The 21,876-nt window shown below is 39.1% G+C and overlaps 1 protein-coding gene across 15 annotated transcripts in view; it reads left to right on the top strand.

Moving 5' to 3' along the window:
* The window catches only part of KMT2C (lysine methyltransferase 2C), a 332,701-nt gene that overhangs the window by 165,666 nt on the left and 145,159 nt on the right, over window positions 1-21,876 (top strand). For all 15 annotated transcript variants that reach the window (XM_030550063.1, XM_030550061.1, XM_030550055.1 and 12 more), the window contains 3 exons: window positions 11,551-11,713; window positions 17,791-17,962; window positions 19,873-19,987. In XM_030550063.1, coding sequence (XP_030405923.1) covers window positions 11,551-11,713; window positions 17,791-17,962; window positions 19,873-19,987 — 450 coding nt within the window. The remainder of the gene's footprint in view (window positions 1-11,550; window positions 11,714-17,790; window positions 17,963-19,872; window positions 19,988-21,876) is intronic.

The following is a 21,876-nucleotide window of genomic DNA, read 5'->3' as shown; positions in this document are numbered from 1 at the left end:
TTAATCTTATAAGGCCTTTGTGGAACTGGATGAAGTCTGAGGCTCTGCTTGTTGGCATGGCTTGTACTTCAAGTAGGAAAAACAGTTTCCTATTACAGTAGTGATGTTGTGTTTGATCCACAGCCAATACAACACCTCTCGTGCTCATTGTTTGCACTTCTCAATTCCTAAGTGATCCTTTTGCGTCTTCCATAGCATTTCTTTTTGAAGGCTTATTGGAATTACAACCTTACTGCCACTGAAAATCACCTTATCTATCGCAGTAAGTTCATGCCTGCCGTTCCAGTGCTCTGTTATACTTGGACAGCAACTGCTTATTTCTTCAGGCCATCCTTTAATTATCACTTCTTTAAGGATTTCCAACAGTTCATCTTTCTCCATTTCCTCTCTTATTTGTTGTAGTGTCCTGCTAGCTATGGGAATTTACTTTACAATCAGATCTGCGTAGGCTTGCAGCTCTGTCTCTAAAGTCTTCTCTGCCACTTCTCTGGAAAGTGCATCTGCAGTGAACATGAATTTACCAGGCACGTAGGTCACAACCAAATCATAGTTTTGCAGCTTTATCATCGTTCTTTGAGTCTTTAAAGTACAGTCATTTAGCAGTTTGCTAAATAGCACTATCAGGGGTTTGTGGTCCATTTAAACTTTCACTGTCTAGCCATAAATATACTGATTGAATCTCTCACAGGCAAACAACATTCCTAAGAGCTCCTTCTTGATCTGTGTGTATCTGGTTTCTGCCTCAGTCAGTGATTTGGATGCATATGCCAATGGTTGCCAACAATCTTCATGCTTCTGTAAAATCACCGCACCTAACCCAGACTATGAAGCATCTGCTGAAATTTTAATAGGCCTTCCTGGTGCCTAGAACTGGCTCTTGAATTAGTTGTTTTAAACCTTTTCATGGTGCCTCTTGTTCTGCACCCGAATACCATTCATTTTTATTCTCTAGGAATTTTCTCAAAGCTGCTGGTTTGGCGGATTAAGTATGCCGAAAGGTAAGCATGAGCATAATACCCAAATGGGATATCAAATATGCATAACTTTGAGCTTTCTTCATTTAATTTTATCTGCCAAAACCTGAGGATTCATCCCATTTATTGAAATATTTAGCATTTGCAAATTGAGCCATAATTTATTCTCTGGTTGATAGTTTGAAATGTTCTTTATATAGCCTTGTCGAGGTCTCTGGGATCTAAGCATATGCGTGGCTGACAGTTACTTTTCTCCACAATGACAAGGGAGCTCACCCATTATGTTGTCACCTCAATTTTTTGTATTACTTGTATTGCTTCCATTCTTGCAAACTCACACTCTGTGATAAACCCAAGTCTAAATGGCATCTTTCTATATGGATGGAGACCTGGAGGGACCTGCTGGTTTATCCAGATTGTATTTACACCCTGCAAGCAACCCAACCTTTGATATTCCCGAAAGAATACCTCATAGCCAGTTCAATATGATCTTGTAATGAGAGCAGTGCCAATGTTAGCAGATTGAATTTCTCACATGCAGCCAGGCCTAAAATTGATGTCACCTCCTTTAGCCCTACAATGAAAGGGAGCCTGTACATTTTTTTTTAAACGGTTGATGCTAGCAATTCACTTTTCCTTCAGTGGTATATTTGTTCCAGACTAACCAGTTACTTTTATTTTTGTTGGTGCCAGTTTTGGTCTTATTTTCAGTCTTTCATAATCTTGTTCAGATATAAACCTGAGCTTCTGTGTCCAGTTTCAGTGGAATAATTATTCCATTCACAGTCACAGGCAGTATCCAGTCCCTCTCATCATGCTTGCTAGATCCCAGTTCGTCTACAGAAAAACTCCTCAACAAGAATGTCTTTAACCGAATGCACTTGACTTTTCTGCATTTGGGATCTGCAGAATTTTGCAAAATAATTTATTTTCCCCACATTTATGACAGACTTTTGCAAAGGCAACACACTGTTTGGGGGCATGCAGTGATCCACAACTTCCACATGACCGTCTGAAAGCCAGTCTTCCCCCTAGCGTGGTATTCACAGCTAGAGGTTCCACTCTTTGATTTGACCTCTTCTGGCGATATTATTTTGAACTTAGTACGTGGATAACCCCTTCTGGTGAATTCAGCTCTCTGGCTTGTGCTTTCACAGTTTCCGCTGCCCTGCATATTTGGAGAGCTTTTTCTAAAGTTAAATCTCCTTCCGGATCAATCTGTTTCTTAACTCACAGAATCATTTGTGGTATTAAATGATTCCGTTTTTTGCATGCATATAAATATTTGGGTCTCCCAAAGGTTTCATTCTTATTTGGCATGCAGCATTCCTCAAATTTAATCAATATTTTACTGAACTTCCTGCTTTCACCTTCTTCAAATCTAAATTTATTATAAATATCCAATGCTTCATCCCCAATAATATACAATAAGATTGAGGGTTTCACTTTATCATTTTTCTCCTCTGCCCCTGTGACTGCTAAATACAATTCAGATCTCCGTCTGAATGTTTTTAGGTTCTTGGCAGCATTGCCTGACAAGTGAAGACTGGATGGAGGTTGCAATACATCAGTTTTTGGCTTTTTCCCCCTCTTAAGCTGGTCAAGCTACTGTTGCGCTCACCAAATACATGCAAAAGCCTCTGTGCCTGGTGCTCCGTGTGCTTCTTTGGTGCCTCCCTTTGTCTCTGCTTTCAGTTGCAAACCCAAGTTAACTTCAAAATCACTCCAGTTTCCTTCTCATTCCGCACCTCAGACACCATGTAATGATCTTGGGTTCATTAAATAATGAATCAGTGAATGAGAAAGGAATAAAACTATAATAAAACAAACCGGAGAGCCTCTCAGGTGAACTGCTGCCCATAGCCACGTTGTGCTCCCAATCCCCACCTCCAGGGTTCACATCTCCAAATTTCTGTGTTCATAATACTGTCCCTTGTGAGGGAGCGTCTCTAAATTATAATCTTCTACAAATATATCTCTACAGAGCAGGAGTCAGGTGAGGTAGACAGGAGCAGAATGGCCTATGACTACTAGAGCACGTTTCCCTCCAGAATCTGGGATCGAATCCAGGATTCTTGAGGCTTCTGTTGTCTGCAAATAGTTGTGTAAACCCTTGGTAAGTGTGTGTGTCATTCCTCGACCCCATGGACTGGTCTACTTGGAAAATAACAGTCTACCGCTGCTGCCAGTAGCCATCCAGATAGTCCATTAGCCCAAATGATTGAAATCTGTGGTGTGGCTCTAAAGGACCCAGCTTCGCTGATGATCCATGTGGTGGTCAATATGGTTCCACAGAATATAATTTTCATTTTGCTTTGTTTAAAAAAAAATTGAAATTTCATATAAAAACTGTTAAAATAATGTTAAGATTGGAAACTCAGGTATTGAAGTTAGTATATGCCAGAATTAAGGTTAGATGTGATGTTGGCAGGTCACTTAGGACAAAACTTTCACAGTTGGTCACTAATTATATGTGCCAAATTTTCTGTATGACCAGCTTCAGACACCTTTGACCTGATTTACCTAAGTTGCAACTTCACAGCTTCAAATATATAGGGCTGTAAAAATGCTAAGTACTCTGTAAAAATCAGGTTATTCAGATATATCAAAATGGGCAACCAAAACTGCTGTATACTGTTGTCAATTTTAGCCTTAATTTCTCTCTGCCTCACTTCTCCATCTATAAAATAGGGATAATGCCCCTTCACCTTAGAGAGAGGTTGTGAAGATAAATTTAGTATAGTTTCATAACTGACAGTACAGAGAATGCACTAAAGACACGCCCATTAGGAAATTAATAATTTAGTATTCAATGCACAGTTTGAATGGTGTACTTTCAGTACAGCATAGGGTCCCCACATTAATAAGAGGATAAAAAGAGGTAATGAATAATATCTATTCATTGAGCACCATCGATCCTGTGCACTGAATGAGGTTGGAGTCCTGTGGAAAAAATAGTATGTGATCTTGCGATTAAATACCTGCTGCATTTAATTACATGTAGTCATAATGCATTCTGTCAACCTTAATTCTGGTATATGCTAACTTTTCAGTGCTTGACTTTGCAACAATGGCATTATTTTCACATGTGATTTTTTTTTTTGGTATGTAATATATACTGTACTTCATAATATTGTGAGTTTTTAAAGATATCAAAGCACCAAAAGCCTGACATAGGCAGGCATGGGTCTTGTTTGTTTGTTTTTAAATAAACTAAGGTAAGGAAATGTTTTCTCAGGTTTCAAGTTTGCCTTTTAAATTACTTTAGAGTCTGCTGGTGCTTCAAAATGTTTCATGTAGTAAGTTATAGTGGGTAAAAGAAAATTACAATTACAGTGCAATTAAAATCTAAGCTAGAGCAATTTGAATTTTAATTTCCTTTTTTTTGTTGTTTAATTTTTTATTAAATCTTCAAGTTTAAAATAACCAATCTCTGGTTGTCCTGCTCATTATCAGCTTTGAATCATCTCCCTATATCTGGCATTGTTAATACAAAATTTAAAAGATTAGAAAATAATGGGTACTGCTAGACATGCAAATAACATAGTACCTTTTTAAAGCAGTCATATAATGGAACATTGCTTACTCTCCTTTGTCAACATGTTGGTGTGTTTAATATTTCTTAATTATCTACAATACTTAGAAAACATTGGACTTGATATTAGATATCCTGATAGTGATGTGTGCTCATAACCATTACTAGGCTTTTATCAGATCACAGAGCAACCGAAGATGTTTGTCAAAACAACAGCAGCACATCTCGTTAACCACCATTTACATTCAGGTTTCTTTGAGGTCTTATTAATGTCAGGACCATAAGGTATTATTCTCTTTATTCCTCTAATATGAGTCCATCACAACAATTTTCAGTAGCTGAACCATTTGTAAGATAACAGTTTATACAGCTGTACTATTCTGTATAGATTAAATTGTGCAAGGTCAATAAAATAGAACAGGTGAGTCATCTACCTGGTACAGTACACTATTATAAATGAAAATCATTCATTGCATTCTGTTGTTTCTCAGCTAACATTTTAAAAGCTGAAAGAAATACACAGAGCTGTGCAAAGTATAAAGTCTGTCATTTTATCCAAAATAAGTTTTGGAATGGTAAAATTAATATTTTGCTGAATTCTGATTGCATATAAGTTTCCATTCTAAGTCATAATTTTGACCCCTTCTCTAAAATCCACAGTATTTCTTCATAATGCAATTGTTTCATACATGTTCACTTTAAATAAGAGTACTAAAAGCAGTGAAAGAATTATAAAATATAAAACATTATATATTCCTTTGATTTGCTATTGGTAGCAGCTAGATCAGAACCCGTGTCATAATCTTCTCTTCAGTTAATTTTTTTTCTGTTTTTGGATGAATATTTTTCCAACGCACCTCAGTAGTGGAAATCTGTTAACATAGTGGATGCAGGTTTTTCATAAAGGCACTTTTTGAAATCAAGAATATTTTTAACAGTGAGGACAGAGCCAACAATCCTTTTATTGCCCTAGCTTTTAGGTCCTGATCCTCAACTTCCCATGAAGCCAATGAGCGTTGGTGGGTCTCAGCCACTCTAAGGATCAGGTACTTTGTTTTGATAATGTATGGACAAAACCAAGCTTTTGTTCTATAATTTTAGCTTATGCTACTTTTATCAGATTTACTTTTATCTGGTTAACACCAGGGCTGACATGTCTGTCAACAAGTTTCTTTTTTTACAGCATACATTGAAAATTAAGTCAGCCTGCAACACCTTGAACTGAGATACATACATGTGGTAACCTCTGCTTTGCATATAGAGTGACCAGACAGCAAGTGTGAAAAGTCGGGACGGGGTGGGGGGTAATAGCTGCCTATATAAGAGAGAGCCCCAAATATGGGACTGTCCCTATAAAATAGGGACCTCTGGTCACCCTATTTGCATATATTCCAGTCCTGATCAATCAGTGGACCTTTTTGTAATGTTGAGTAGGTACCCAGTAAACTCTTGTGGTGGCAGTTCTATAATTTCTGTTTAATCAGTTTCTCTTGAGACTCATTTCTCAATAAAGCAGTGGCATTTCCTGTTTTTCTAGAAAGACATTTAAGTCCTGAGCTCAGTACTCTTCCCTTAGGTTAATGGTAGTATTCAAGGGCTAGCAGGTCTATGGTGTAACAACAGCAACAAAGATGACAACCAAGGGCAGTATGGGGAGGATAGAGGTAGAATTAAAAAATGCTGATTCTGCTCATTTGGGGAGGTGGTTTCCCCACAGTGAGTGAAAGAGAGAAGCTGCCTCTTACATGGATTTCTAGTTTCTTTTTTTAAAGTATAAAGAACTGAGTCATGTTACAGTGTCAGATTGGAGCTAATGAACCTAATGAGTTAAGTAAGTTTCAAATTGAATGAGCTGTGAACAAAACCTGAACTTTCTAACTTGTTTATAGCACTGTGCAAGGACTTTCCTTCAGTTCAGCAAACTGTAAAACTTCTGGTTCCTAATCATTTCATGCTTTCTTTGACAGCTTGACATTTTTAATCCCTGCAGCAGCGTTGAATGTTCTGAGAGGAGCCCCATATGCCATCACCTTTAGCTGTGTCCTAACTTGAATATGGGCAGTCTGACCTAGCAGTCAAAGCAGGGGTTGGGACTCAGGCCAAGTCGGATACCAGGAACTCAGAGTCCAAGACAAATCAGAATGCAAACCGAAAGTCCGAGTGTCAGGATGCAGGCAAGGGTCAGGTTACCAGGAGATGAACTTGGCAGCAGAACCTTGGTTCGGTAAAAAGAGTGAGACCAAGTTGGGATACCAGGAAGTCAAGCCCGGGTAGCGGGAGGAGGAAGCAAAAGGCATACAGTCCAGAGCACGGTGGATCCAGTTGCATAGATGACTTCCTGTTCCTGTGCTAGGTTTAAATAGGAGCTGTGTACCAATCAGAATCTTTAGCATTCTGCCAATCAGCTCCCAGGTCTGAGGTCTTTTGTCTGAGATCAGCTCCTATTCTGACAACAGTTAACAGGTTCCTCGTGGCAGGCTGGAACCAGCTAGCTCCAAATAGCCCTGTGGACCAGAGTTCAAGACACACAGTTCCTGAGAATCTAATGTAATTTCATCTACCCTTTGTTGGGTCATCTTGAAAACTCTGTACTTTCCTTTAGTCTCTTATCATCTTTGAATGTACAGTGTGGTGATGGAAAAAGACACTTATACTGTCTTGATAATTTGATTTTTTTTCTAATGTCCTGATGAAATATTTTTGCAGTAAAAAACCAAAGTAACATTGGTTTTGGAAGCTTTTATGTATCACAGCCTTGAAAACATCTAATTCATTGTTTTTGAACACTTCCCTCAGAAAAGTCAGTCAGTTACAGTAACTACATACTTGTTCTTGGCGATAACTTGTCCAATTTCAGAGAAGTGTTGGCTTCTGTTGCTGGAGAAGTAAGTTTTCTAGTCAGCAGCTATGGCAAAAACTCCCTGTGAGGATTTATTACTTCTGACTGCTTTATTTCTTCATCTTATCAATTTAATAAATGTTGATATTCTTCATTTTTTATATGGTTCAGATGATATATGTCACCTTGTTTATAAAGTGTGTGTTTGTGTAACTGCCAAATGCTTTTCATTGCTAACATATTTTTAGCAGATGGGTTTGAAGGGTTCAATTAAATGTAATTAGGGCTTCCACCCCCCTCCCCATACCCCTCATTTCTTTATGTGATACTGTAAATCAGCATGTTTTCGGCATTTTTCAGTACTTCTCAGAGTTATTTAGATCTTGCTCTTCTCTTATCATCCTATTTTCCATTCTTTTGTGAAAACTGATGAGGAATCCACTAACTGACATCTCAGGAATCAGCATAAAATTTGGAGAAGGATGCACTCTAAATCTACTTTTATCATTCATTATATACCTTCTTGTATGGATATTTTAAAGCAGAAACTTGAAGCCTTAAATGTCACTAACACTGTTATTTATTACAACTTGATAATTCAACGTTTTGAGTAACATTTGGAATCTTTTCATTCATCTCATTAATTTATTTCTCACGCATGCGCGCGCACACACATTCCTCCATCACCCCACCACCAGCCTGACCTGTGAGATATCTATGGACATCTTCTAAAGGGTTAATCTGGCTGGAAATTTTTAATGTTCTAAGGATTAATCCTACCAAACCTCTCTTGCCTGCATTCTTAATCTGTACAGTTTGAATGTTGGATATGCAATTATGCCACTGGTTGTGTGGTAGTTATAAGACAAGCATGCAGCTGCAGTTTGCAAAGCTTGAGATTGTAGGATGCATGGTTTCAGAACCTCACATTCAGTACCATTTACCCCCAATACAGCATCCTAGATCATATATTCAGTGAATGTATGGTCTCTAAAAGTGACTTTGTCACAGTGTTTTCAACCTTATAATAGTTATAATTTTACTATTCAGAGACATTAGTAACATACATAGATAGATAGAGATTGGAAGTCTAGTAGATATTAAAACTCATCTGTGCATGCTCACAATATCTCATATCACCTTAATGTACTGATGTAGGTATGCATTTAACCGCTTGTATGCCATGTCTTCCCATATCTGGAGCTATATATTTCAATGGCAAGGACATTAGAGCAGAGCTGTAAAGCAATGACAGTACAAATGCATCTTTGATAGCCAGCCTTGTGGCATCCAGAGCTCAGCTCTGTAAATTTTTTGCAAGGAAACCCTATTATTCATATAAATTTTGAGTGCTGAACAAGAGGTCATTGGACCTCTGTCTTCAGTAGGGGTTGTAAAATCTTTCTTCTCTGTACATTATGTTGGAAATCTCTTTCTCTCTCTCTCTCTTTCTGTTTTTTTTTAAGCCTTGCTGCACAAAATACTTGGCAATAGCTACCCCCAATCAACTGGCTTCTTTTGTAGACCTGACAGTTTCTCTTTTATATTGCAACTGAAATAGCCATTTCGCCCATCACTATACCTTCAGTTGGCCATGCAGATGGATGTTTCTCTGAGGATGTGGATTGGTCTGACTTTAAGAATATCTGTGTAGCAATTAACTTAGACATGTATCCTTACAAACTCTTTGCCTTAAAATCAGTTGTCAGTTGCCAGGAGTTTGTAAGAGCATTATTTATGTCTTGTGTCTGACTCGTGAAATGTTGGAGAATTAAGGTAATGTACATTTTCTGTGTTCTAAAGAATTAAGCAGATATAGTACTGGAGTACTTGTTCCTTTGTGTCAGTTGATGCTCTTGTACTCCTAATATGCCAGTATTCCTAAAGTGAATATTTTTATAATGAAAGATTAGCTCACCTGGTACCTTACCCTTTATATGCTTTGTTATAAACCACAGGCCTATTTTTCATCAGTTTATTCCACATTTTCTATAGTGCCGTATGTTACCCCAAAAATTATTATTGCCTTGGAGAAAAAGTGCAGAAGCATGTTGCAGTGCTTCGGGGACTGTAATGAGAGCCAAGAAGTTAAAGAACTGATGAACTAAATCAGAAAGCTGTGGGTGAGATAGATGTGGGGAAAAAAATTCCATCCTCGAATAAAGAGGTTGTGTCGCAGGGCGGCTGGCCTCTGTGAATGAAGTAGATCTGTCTCCCCGTACCAGAACGGGTGCTCCCACTTGGCCAGTTAAGAGGGTGGGTCAGCACCAGGGTACTATAGAAGATCAGGGAGAGATCTGAGAGGGCGGGGTCCCAATGAGTCAGAGAAGATTGGTTTAGTCAGGAAAAGCAGGTGAAAGCTGCCAGAAACCAAGGAACTGGAGGAGTCCCAGAAGGAAGCACAATGTGGTTCCTGGGAGAAGACTGAAGGAAAGAGAGCAGCAAAAGAAGGGTTTGCTGGCTGGTGTCCCCCAGCCAGAGAGCCAGGGCTGGAGGGCTGAAGGCAAGATGAGCTTACCCGCTGATATATCCAGGGCCATAGAGCTGGACCCAGAACTGAGAGAAATCCAGGGAGTATGAGGCCTGCTCCCATGGCAAGGATGATCCCAGCAGAGAGGCTGTGGGGGTTTCCGCTGGGAAGAGTGGGAGTGCACTCCAGTCGGAAGGGCTGGGGTGGTTGTCCTGGCAAAGAGAGGTGAGAGGACTATGCTGGGGAGCCAGGGTGGTGCTGGAGAGCTGGGTGTGGTGAGGGCACCAGGGCTGCATTTGATGTGTTGTCTGCACTACAGTATTGGGACTTGTGTGCATGGGGGGCTTTCTTAGGTAATAACTTAGCCCCACAAGACTACTGGCACTGAAAAAAAATGTTTGGACTGTTTCAGGGGACTCTGAAAGGGAAACAAAGGCAGGTGCACCTGCCATGCAGAACGAACTCCAGGTGGGGTGACCCTATGTAATATTGTTTTAGTTCATGATGAATTCTCTTTTCATTAATGATAACAATACTGATTCTGTGTAAAGTATGTCTGTTGTCTGAACTCATGTATCACAGAATCAGAGTAATTAGAGATGGGAAAGAGATACTAGGTCATCTAATCCATCACTCTGCCAGACAGGGTTGCTCCGTACTATGGCATGCAAAGATGGCATGTAAGCTGATTTTCAGTGGTACTCACACTGGCCTGGTCCTGGCCACTGGTCTGGGGGTGGTTCTCCATTTTAATTTAATTTTAAATGAAGCTTCTTAAACATTTTAATAATCTTATTTACTTTACATACAACAATAGTTTAGTTATATATTATAGACTTATAGAAAGAGACCTCTTAAAAATGTTAAAATGTATGACTGGCACACGAAACCGCAAATTAGAGCGAATAAATGAAGACTCAGCACACCACTTCTGAAAGGTTGCCAAGCCCTGAAGTAGAACATGATACTTCTTGTTTACGTTCACATATTTTCATATTCTAATGTACACTGTTATTTCACAATGTCAGAATTATACCATTTCTACTGACAGCCCGTACCAACATGCGTAGCCTCTGCATGCACTATTCTGGATTACTTTACATGCCTCTTTACAAAAGGAATAGCTAAAATTAGACAATAGATAAAAAGTAAAGGAAATACATTCCACCATCAACAAGTTTGAAGTTACCAGAGCAGATTTATTCATGTGAAGCAAACGGTTCTTGCAGATAATGACAGTCTGTTTGTATGGGCAGCAGTAAATAATGAGGATAGATTTTGTTTGTATGCTGGTGTTTGCCATTTTAGGGGATTGCCACATAATGCACCTCAGAAGGTTAAGCAGGTTATACCTAAGGGTTGGGACTTTCTGCAGTTCTCAGCATTGCCCTAGCACTATTTCCAGTGAAGTCAGTGGGAGCTCTACTATTCTCTAGCAGAGTTAAGCAACTCTGTGTACTCTTGAAAATCCAGCTCAAAAAATCTTTAGCCAGAATGATCACGAGGAAGCACCAAATTCCAAGCTGTCAGCCATCTTTGCAAAGTGAAAATCTATAGAGTAGATACATGGTTGTAACATTGCTTCTGTGACTAAGATCTTTGGCCCTGGCTGGGCCTCAGGGGCTGACACGAGAATGGATTTTCTGATTTGTGCAACAAAGGGATTTCTTCTGTGAACTGTAGTTTTTGTCTTCAGTTTCATCGTAAAAAGAACTGCATGTCTGTTTTTCAGAGATGTGCATATTGTAAGCACCTTGGAGCCACTATCAAATGCTGTGAAGAGAAATGTACCCAGATGTACCATTACCCCTGTGCTGCTGGAGCAGGCACCTTTCAGGATTTCAGTAACTTCTCCCTCCTTTGTCCAGACCATATTGACCAGGCTCCTGAAAGATGTAAGTAAGCTACATTCAAATAAGAAAGTGAACTGTATATGGTTATTATATCACAGGTTCACACTCTGGTCGTATGGGACTCCACCGTGTAAGATACTGAGCATCCTGGCCCAATCCAGCAAAGCATTTAAGTATGTGTTCGTATTTAGGCATGTGAATAACCTCCTTGAAGCCAATTAGACTATTGGGCCACGGTGGTCAGCACCCTGCATACTAAGTATGGGCTGTATCCTGCATCAGGGACATTATAACCATTTCTTAAAGTTCTGTAAATTAGAAAAAATATAAAGATAGGTATATTTTAAAAAGCCATTAACCACAAATTTGTTTTAAAAAATAAAAAGGGAGATTTCACTAAAATAAATGTTAAATGGAAATGCAGACAGAAGTAGAATTGTTGCAGCCAGCCTGGGTTTAGAGTTGCTGTTCATAATACTGAACTGACCAACACCAGTGTGGATATTTCTCAATAATAGCAGACTGTGCAAATCCCTGCACTCTGATATGCTACAGCGCCAAGATCTCCCTGCCCATGGCCCATTTCAGACATCGCTACTTAAGGTTCTCACCGTAACTCATTTCAGACAGGCTTCTGGAGTGCATGGGATCACTTGTCTGCTCCAGTATGGCAAATCCTGAATTCCTGTTTCCCTTCCTCTGCTCCTCCTGCTTTTAAGGGAGGTTTAGCCCAACCTCCAAAGTGTAATTTGTTTAGCAAATTGTTCATACATTTGTAAAACATTCTTCTTCATCCACTATGATTCAGTCGTGTTATAGCTGGAATGGGCAGAGGGGAAAGGGAGTGTGTAGGAATTCCTCCTCTGCCTTCCAGCCCACTTGGCTGCTCAGTCAGTAGTACAAGCTTGTACATATAAAAAGTGCTGCTGCTCAGATGTGTCCAGAAGATGTTTTCAAATGGCCTTTTCTTTCCACTGAGCTGCTTTCATGTCGATAAGTGACAGCACATCCCTTGCATCCTGATCCTGCATATTTTTCTGCTTAAGGGCAGAGTAGAATTTGAGGGAAGGAAGGTTGGAGCGAGCAGAATCCCGTGTATATACACCCCCTTCCTATTCAGCTGTTAAATAACAATTGAAAGAGGGAAGCAGGCAAAACATTACACACAAGCAAGTCTAATTTAAATAAACAGATTACCCACTGGAGAGTGGGGAACTAAATCATCTTCAGGAGCAGTGGGCGTGTCAAACAGTATCAGCTAGTGTGAACTTCTGTATATTTTCAGAAGTAACTACCCCGACTATTATTATTCACTTGTCACTATCACCTTGAATTAGGCTAGTGCTCTGAAATCTTGGGGTGTGAATATGTATTTTGATGAGTTGATGAAATAATGAAAAAGCTGCTTTCCATTAGTTGTCATGGAAAATGGCTTTTTCACATACTGTCTGTTACAAGCTAACCCAATACGCTCTGAATGGTCACCAGTCTGTTGCATGTGGACCCAGTAGCTAGCTCCTATATGCTTCAAAGCCAACTGGGTCTGGGTAGAGCCTAGTCACTGTTTCTAGCTTTGGGACCATACGGCTCTTGTCTGATGCCCTTCCTTGAGACATAGGGTGCTGCCACCCTAACGCCAAAATCAGTCAGGTGCCCCCCCCCACTTGCTTATACACACGTTTCCCCCAGAGCTACATCTAGGCTGTGAGCATACTGGGCGTCTAGTTTAACCCCTTCAGGGACAACATGGCAGGAAAGCAAGGGGCAGAAGGAAAGGTGCTTAGCAAAGGAACTTCTTAACTGCAGTGACTTTACTCTTGAAGCACTCAAGAGTAACAGATCTTTGAAAACAACAGAAGTCCTGTGATGCACCTTCTGTGAGTCTGAGGTTTGTAGCTTTCAAAATGGGCAGAACGTCTCTTGCTTCTGCAAGTCCTTAAATGTGCCGATGGTCTGCCCCTTGCACAGAGCAGAATGCTGCTCCTGAATAGGGCCCCCATCTTTAAGGCATTCTTAAAGTGAGATTCTACAGACCCACCAGTTTGTTTGTTTATTTATTTATATATTTATGTATATAAACATATTCATCTTTCTCTCTATCTATATCTATATTAATTCCAGTGGAGGGGTTGGCCAGTAGTTGAGAGACAATAAAATCTGGTGTCCCCAGACTGCAGTCTTGAAGGCTCCTAGTATTAGTTCTTTAACTAAGGGTCAAATACCTTTTCCAGGAAGGGCAGCTGTCTGGAATGCAGTACAAAAGATTGGCTTTGGCCATGTCCAAACCTATGCAGTCACCACATCCAACTTTTCCACACCTCGAACAAGATAAAATCCATAATTTGGCTCAGACACACTGCATTCTGTCACCCTGTTCATCCAGCTTGTATGTCTTCTTTCCTTCAAAAGACTCCTACTAGCCCAGCTCAACACCGTGGCACTCTTGACCTCGTAATCTCCAACTTTTCTTCCACAGCTCCTAATCCTCTTTCATAGCCGCTTCCTCAAACTCAATGTTTTCTTTGTGATCTTACTATAAGCATCATATTTCCATTAAACTTAAGATCACTCTTGGAAAGTTTATCCCTGTTTAATACCTTGCTTTAAATTGCTTTGTCAAATGTCTTGCCTATCGATTTAGACTTCCTCCCTAGAATCTCTTTTTTCCCCCTAAATTTCTTCCTGTTGATACCTACACTAAAATTTTCCATTATCTGAAAAAAAATCTTGATTGTGAAGCAAACTGTTCTGGCCAAAGTAAGACCTAACCTGAAACTTTGTCAAATTTTAAAGATCTGGCAAAATTCAGCTCTCTCTCACACAGTCACATAAGCACACAGTGTCTCTCGTTTTTGCACTCTTCTTCACTTTTTGCTGGTCATGAGGTCAAGCTGAAGTGATGAAATACAGAAAGAAAAAAGGTGTTCTCATATTTTTCCCTCACACTGAAGCAGAATCTCTAGCCAATGTGAGTTTTTGAGTGCTTATCCAAACCTTTTGAGGTTCACATATTGCTAATCTTGATCCTCTTAATTAGAATTTATCTTTAGAGTCATAAGGTGTTGCCAATATGCTGATAATTTGCAGACTCTAAGACCGTTCAGTTGTTGCCTCGAGAAACAGTGATCGGGCCTCCAAGTCCACTGCACCATTTGGAAATTTCAAGTGACTGTACATATTTGCCTTTTACTCTAAGTAAAATGTGGTTTTAGCTGCCATTGCTGAAGTTGTGGGAAATCCATGCACTGATTACAGCCATCTCAATGCACAGCTCAGTCTTATCTCATCAGTCTTAACAATATCTAACTTTATCTGCATTTTCATCCATTTTCTCACACCCATGTTCTGTCTTGTCTCCTTTCTAGATAACTGCAATTTCTTTGCACTGTGTACAAACAGTAACCCTGCTTTTAATCAATGTTCAAATTTGTCTACACTACCTTAGTATCTGCTCACATTATTGGTGCATTTTATCAAAGACCAAAATTAAAAATCTACCCTCTAGTTTTTGGCTGCTCTCTCAGCCAACTCCATCCATTCTCTCTAACGTGGTCACTTCCTATATTGGTCAGCTAGAATCCTCCTTTGTCTGCCTTTCTCTTAGCTATATTGCTTACATCCTATCTGATGCAATCCCTTCGCCAGGCCTGAATTACAGTCTCAGTGGTTTCAAATACTACCAAAAATATATATACTTTCTTGCATTTGTTGCCCACCTTCAGCTTTCCCTTCTCTCATGTCTAATTTAATTTTTCTAGTCATGTAGTATCTTCTTTATATTATATTTTTTTGAAAAATTCTGCATTTGTAACTATCTGAAACATTTTGTAAAGATGGTATAATAGCTACTATACAAAAATAAATTGAGTTGGTAAATTGAATATTTATCTGTTATATTTAGAGTGAGTTATGGAAAGTAAAGAATAGGGTTTTTTTGCTTCCTCACATTCAATATGATCAAATTAAATGTTATCACGTGCATTGAATGAGTATTCAAATTTTGAGCAGAGTCAACTATTACACATGGAAATCAGCTGTTCCATAATGTGGAGTCACAGACCTAATAACGTAGGGACTTGAAGAAATGGAACCTGTGTACGTGTTTTAATTTGTAATCTAAACAAAATGGGAAGGGGAGCAGCTGCTGTATGTATATGAATAAATAGATAAAATATGTTTAGAACATTATTATTATTGCAAAGTCAAGGACTCAGGTTAGGAAGTGCCTGAATTAAGGTTGCTCATGCAAGGTTCCTCTCACCCTCCATCTCTTCCCCCTTGATGGTTCCTCACACTCTGAATTCAAATCAGGTAGTTTCCTCCCTTTTGCTGCTTGTGCCCAGCAGAGGAAGCACTGAGGGCACAAGAGGGGTAGTCTCCCTGTGCTCAGTTTTGGCACTTAGCACCACAGTGTCCCCAGCCGCTGGGAGAGGCAATTGCTCACCCCCTGCATTCCTGGGATGAACTATGTTAATGCGCTCTGTGAGATGCTGCGTGTATAGTCTGGTCAGCATGTCGGAGCTGTGAAGGGATGGCACATGATCAGTACGTATAGAATCTTCAGAGAATTTAGCTGCCAAACTCCAATGCACCTCTGCTGAGCATATACAAATTTGAATGAATTATTGCAGGGATGGCAAAAGGTACATTCCTGATACCACAGCAACCATCCTCTGCTAAATTTCAAATCTCATTTTCAAATTACGGAGGTGCTAGTGATTTTCAGTGAAAAGTTGTATGATTTTTTTTTAACATAGGTCAAAACATTTTCCCTTAACCTCATTCTCAGAAGCATCTGAATCTCCTACAGCTGAAATTTTCCATAAAAATTAAACCTGAGGTAAACATTTGGCCTAGAAAATTTCAGCCCAAATGTTTTAAGTTTGGAAAAGTTATAAGCAACTGAAAAAACAGGGTCATACAATGAAAAATGTCAGGCAAACATCATCTGTGCCATTTATAATTATATATCTATATATATTTGAAATGTATTTTTTAATGACATTTAATAATTTTCTAAATTGTTCTTTGTAAAATTAGTAAAATGGAAACAAAAACATCATTATATAGCTACAGTTTTTGTGATAACTAATATTTGGTAGGGCCGGTTTACTTAAGGAATACATTAATATAGATTTATTATGTCTGTAATTACACCCACAATTGGCATATGTCCTGGTGAGAGATTAGGTGTGTGTGTACATAGACTATCTTTATGTATATTGTGTATAACTGTTATATAGACTCGCCACAAATGAAGTTAGTATTTCTTGTTTTCTCAGTGAAGGTGATAAAAGTTCATTATTAGTCTTGCAATTTTTAAAACAGTTAGGGCTTGATTCAGAAAGGTATTTGAGCTCCTGACTTCAGTGGGATTTACACACGTGCAAATGTGTAAGGGCCATTCCTGAGCATGGAAGCTCCTGAATCAGAGCCTAAGTAAGTAAGCATGTAGCAATACATTTTATTCAGTAGTATTTTAAATTAATAATTGTAAACAAATAACACAGGCTATATCAGGACAATTACCCACAAAATTGTTAAGTTCTACTAACCAAATGTAAGCTACTGTCTAAGACTAAGTGACTAAAAAAGCACGTAAAAGAAATGTATTTATGGCAGCTAAAAATATTGTGCAGCTTTCATAAAATAGCAAAATGTAGGACAAAATGCAACAGTGAAACCAGTCAGAATCTGATCATGCAGTCTGTACTGACAGGAATAAGCCTTAAGTCTCAGGGGGAGAGGAGAGTAAATCTGTTTATTTTAATAAGATTTCATTTTTAAAGATTTGACATGTACGTAATTTTGGTGTGAAAAGAGTAGCTACAGATCTCCAAAAAAAACAACAACAAAAACCCCAACAACAACAACAACAACACCCCAGAACATATATTCATCAGGAAAACTAAATCAATTTGAATGGATTAAAAACTTTAAAATATTACATGGTTTTCTCTATTTTATTGAATTGTATATCATTCTTGAAAAGAAATTGTAAATATTTTTAAAGTATTTACCTCTTAATTTCTAAATGTTTGGAAAAGTTTGGCTTTAGAAAGAAAATGAAGGAAATGTTTTTTTTTTTACTGAATAATTGGAAAACTTTTAAATTATAGCAAAGGAAGAAGCAAATTGTGCAGTGTGTGACAGCCCTGGAGACCTCTTAGATCAACTTTTTTGTACTACGTGTGGGCAGCATTACCATGGGATGTGCCTGGATATACAAGTTACACCTTTAAAACGAGCAGGTTGGCAGTGTCCTGACTGCAAAGTGTGCCAGAACTGCAAGTAAGTGAGAATGGGGAATGGTTTTACATATGCTGAGATTTTAAGAACAAAATGTTACTATTAAAACTGTTTATCTTGAACTGTTCTAAAAAATAAAGATTGCATCTCAAAGTACATCTGCTTAGCTCATAGTGCTAACTTAAATAACTGATCAAATCCCAAAGCTTCTGAATCTTCCTCAAAAAAGAGCTGAGATGGAACTCCTATATATTAGGTACCTTACCACTGGCTGGAAGTGTTCTTTGTGCAAGACTGATCTTTCTACTTCAGAATACCTTGTAGAAGAGTAAACTGATAAGTCATTGCTAAAACACATTTGTGGCTTACCTAAGTAACTTGAAGGTGATACAATTCAAGAGCAATCTCCGATAAGACAGACAGGCATTTGAAATGATGAAATAAATTTTACAAGGATTCACTCAGGACTTGGAATATACCTGTACAATTGTCATAAGACCTATCTAATATGCATTGTGTGTGTGTATATATTTTAAAAGTGTCCATTGGGAAAGAAAAAAAATATTATTCAGTTTTATGGACATCATCAAGGACAATCTGAGAGTGAAGAACCACTTAATTGCTGCCTGACATGCCTGATACGTACGGTAAAATGCATCTCCTTTAGTGCTGCACCATTTACCAAGAACACACAGTTCAAAGAAAGTTATGTTCCCTCACCACACAAAGACTATAGTAGCTATCAGCAGTCAAAGATCAAAGATTAGTGTTGGAGCACATTCTAAAAAGTACACCCACAAGAAGACTTTCATTGTGTTATGGGAAGACTTGTTAAAAAAAAAATCCTCTCCACAATGACAAATGGAATAGGTAGTAAAATGTGATTATATACATAGTACATTGTTTTGGTGAGGTCACGGTGGCAGAATTGTGCAGGTGTCATAGGACAGGGTCTTATCCATTTTGCTATTCAGAACAGCATTTATTCCTTCCTCTCAAAATATCATGTCTCTTAGCTAACGAAGTAGCATCTAATACGCAGTATGACATTTTGCTGACAAGTTCTGAGTGTGAGCCTGGAGTTTAACTATGCTTATTCATCGAAACCAAACCTTAGTGGTACACGCAGTTGCTACATTTATTTATTAGAACTTAAAAATACACAAAATATATTTGATATTTAAAAAGTCTGCACAGATCCTGAGCTTGTTCCTTTTTCAATGGGCAATTTTTATATACCAGTGTACGTATGCGCGCGCACATACACGCACACGCACATAACCTGTCAGTTGTAATTGAAGGCAGTGGAGCTTTGATGATTACACCAACAGAAGATCTGCCCTACTGTGTAGCCTGTAAGATAATTGGATTTGGAATCTTCTCCCTTAACAATTATTTTTACTCATTTGCATGCATGTAGGTTTGTCATCATAGGCTTATTGGCAGGCTGAGTTGTGGGTAACTATTTCTTTTTTGAAAAAATATCACTGAATCGTTTATTTTGAGAAGAAGGAAAAATTACATAGGCTTTCCAGACACACACAAGGCGGAATGTTTCAAATTTTGAGCTGATTCACCTGGATGGAATTCTATCTAAAGATGTTAATTATAGCCAGATGTTCCTTGAACTTTCAAACATAGGTGTCAAAAGCTAGGTCTTAAATCCACGTATAGACGCCTAAATAAAAATGGCTGATTTCCAGAAGTCATAGGAGTTGCAAGTGTTCAGCAGTTTTGAAAACAAGACAACTTTTAGTTTCTTTAATATGGATTTAAGAGCCTGTCTGTAGGCACCTGTGTTTGAAAATTGTGTCCGTATGTTGCTGTTGTGATGTAAAGAGTTCTGTGCTCAATTATCCTGGCTTTGCTCTTAAAATACTTTCTAAAGAGTGTTTTTTTCAGTATGGCCTGTTTTAAATGGCTTGAAGTGTCGCCATTGACATATTTCTTAGGCATTCTGGGGAAGACAACAAGATGTTGGTGTGTGATACATGTGACAAAGGGTACCATACTTTTTGTCTGCAACCAGTTATGGACTCTGTACCAACAAATGGCTGGAAATGCAAAGTAAGTTGAACATATTTTTTAAAATATTAATTGCCTATGTGGGGCCAAGCTTTGACATCGTTACTCATGTTGAGTATTACCTTGCTTCATATTTATTGCTATTGAAACTAGAGTGATTATTTGTGGAGTAAAGTTGTTGTTTGAAGTGAGTAATTCAGTAATTCCACATTCAGCCTCTGGCTAGTGAAAATAGTATTTTTTTATTTTTTTTTAATCAAGATAGATGTGCATATGGGTGTCGCAGAAACACAATAGTCTAGCTTTCTTAATCCCAGAGAATTTCATACATGTGATAGTGAATGGTGTAAACTATTTTTTAGATGTTTTCTACTGAACATTAATATGGAGGCTAGCTAAAAATATCCTGTTTGTTTTGCTCGAAACTCCATTTCACAGAGACTTCTCACATAATCTTTTTTATTTAATTCTTTACCCTAGTATTGCATGATTTATTATTTTTATTAATCTTTTGAGTTGAGAATTTTTTGCCTTCAAGCCAGATGCCTTCACTACAGGAAAGGATCTGTGCCAGCCAGTCAGCTTGCTGGGTGCCTAAAGCTTATTTACTTGGTTTTTTAAAAAAAATTAGTAAAATGGCAGCAGACAAGAATCAGCATACTCATAAAAATATATTGTACCTTTAAAAATAAACGTCTGTAGATAAGATGTTGCCAATTTATGTAAAACCTGCAGGAGAAGTCATTATTCTAATCATATTTAGTTTTTTATATAGCACTTTTTGTTTGTGCAGCATTTTGAACACAAGTTTACTGGTCATAATATACATGTAGGACAAATACTGTTGGTACTGTATGTACAGTAAAATCTGTGTTATCCAGCATTTTATCAGCCAGAAAGCTCTAGAAACTGGCATTTCTGATTTTCATTGAAAGTCCAGTTTATAGTCCGGTTGGTGCGGGGCTAGCGGGCTTCCTGCCTGGCTCTGTACGGCTCCCCGGAAGCCGTGACATGTCCCTGCTGGTCCTAGCCACAGGAACGGCCACGAGGGGGTTGGAGTGTGGGAGGAGGTGCTGGGTTTGGGCTCTAGGAGGGAGTTTGGATGTGGGAGGCGGCTCAGGACAAAGAGGATTGGGGCGCAGGAGGGGTTTTGGAGTGCCAGATCCAGGCAGTGCTCACCTCAGGCAGCTCCCTGCAGGCGGTGACATATCCTTGCTGCTCCTAAGTGGAGGCGCAGCTCTGCACACTGCCTCTGCCTATAGATGCTGTCCCCGCAGTTGCCATTGGCCACGGTTCCCAGCCAATGGGAGCTGCAGAGCCAGCACTCGGTGTGGGGCGAGGCATAGGCAGTGTGCAGAGCCACCTAGCTGTGCCTCTGCCTAAGAGCAGCAGGGACATGTCACCGCTTGCGGGGAGCTAACCAAAATAAGCACTTCCCCATTTGACTCCTGCCCCTGGAATAATCTTAAACAGTGCCATGAGTGGCTCCATCTTGAGCATCCTCCTGCAGCAGGCGATGGCACAGCCATTGTGCCTGCCTCAGTTTTCTTCCTTCTGAGTCCCCAGTATCTCTACGCCAAGCTCTCCTGACTCAGTAATATCACTCCTTGGGACTGGTTTAGTACATAAACGTTATACAAATAATTCCCCACAAAAATCCCAACACATAGTCCATTTATCGTATCCAGTGCCTTTAGCCCTTAAAATCCCAGGACTAGGAGTCCCTTGACCCCCCAAGTACCACACCTCCAGTGTTTTCTGCCACACCTAAGCACTTTGTCAGTCCTCTTCTTGCCCTCTCCTTGCTGGCATGCAGCACTGCTCTTCCCTGCAGGAGCCCCCACAGCTGATTTGCTGGGAGATCATTCTCATTCCTCTGCCCCTCTAACTATTATTCTGGGTCCAGCTTGGACACGTTAGTAAATAAGCCC

This window comes from Gopherus evgoodei, chromosome 2, assembly GCF_007399415.2.
Source record: "Gopherus evgoodei ecotype Sinaloan lineage chromosome 2, rGopEvg1_v1.p, whole genome shotgun sequence".
Taxonomy (NCBI): Eukaryota; Metazoa; Chordata; order Testudines; family Testudinidae; genus Gopherus; species Gopherus evgoodei.
This window is presented reverse-complemented; position numbering and strand designations above follow the sequence as displayed.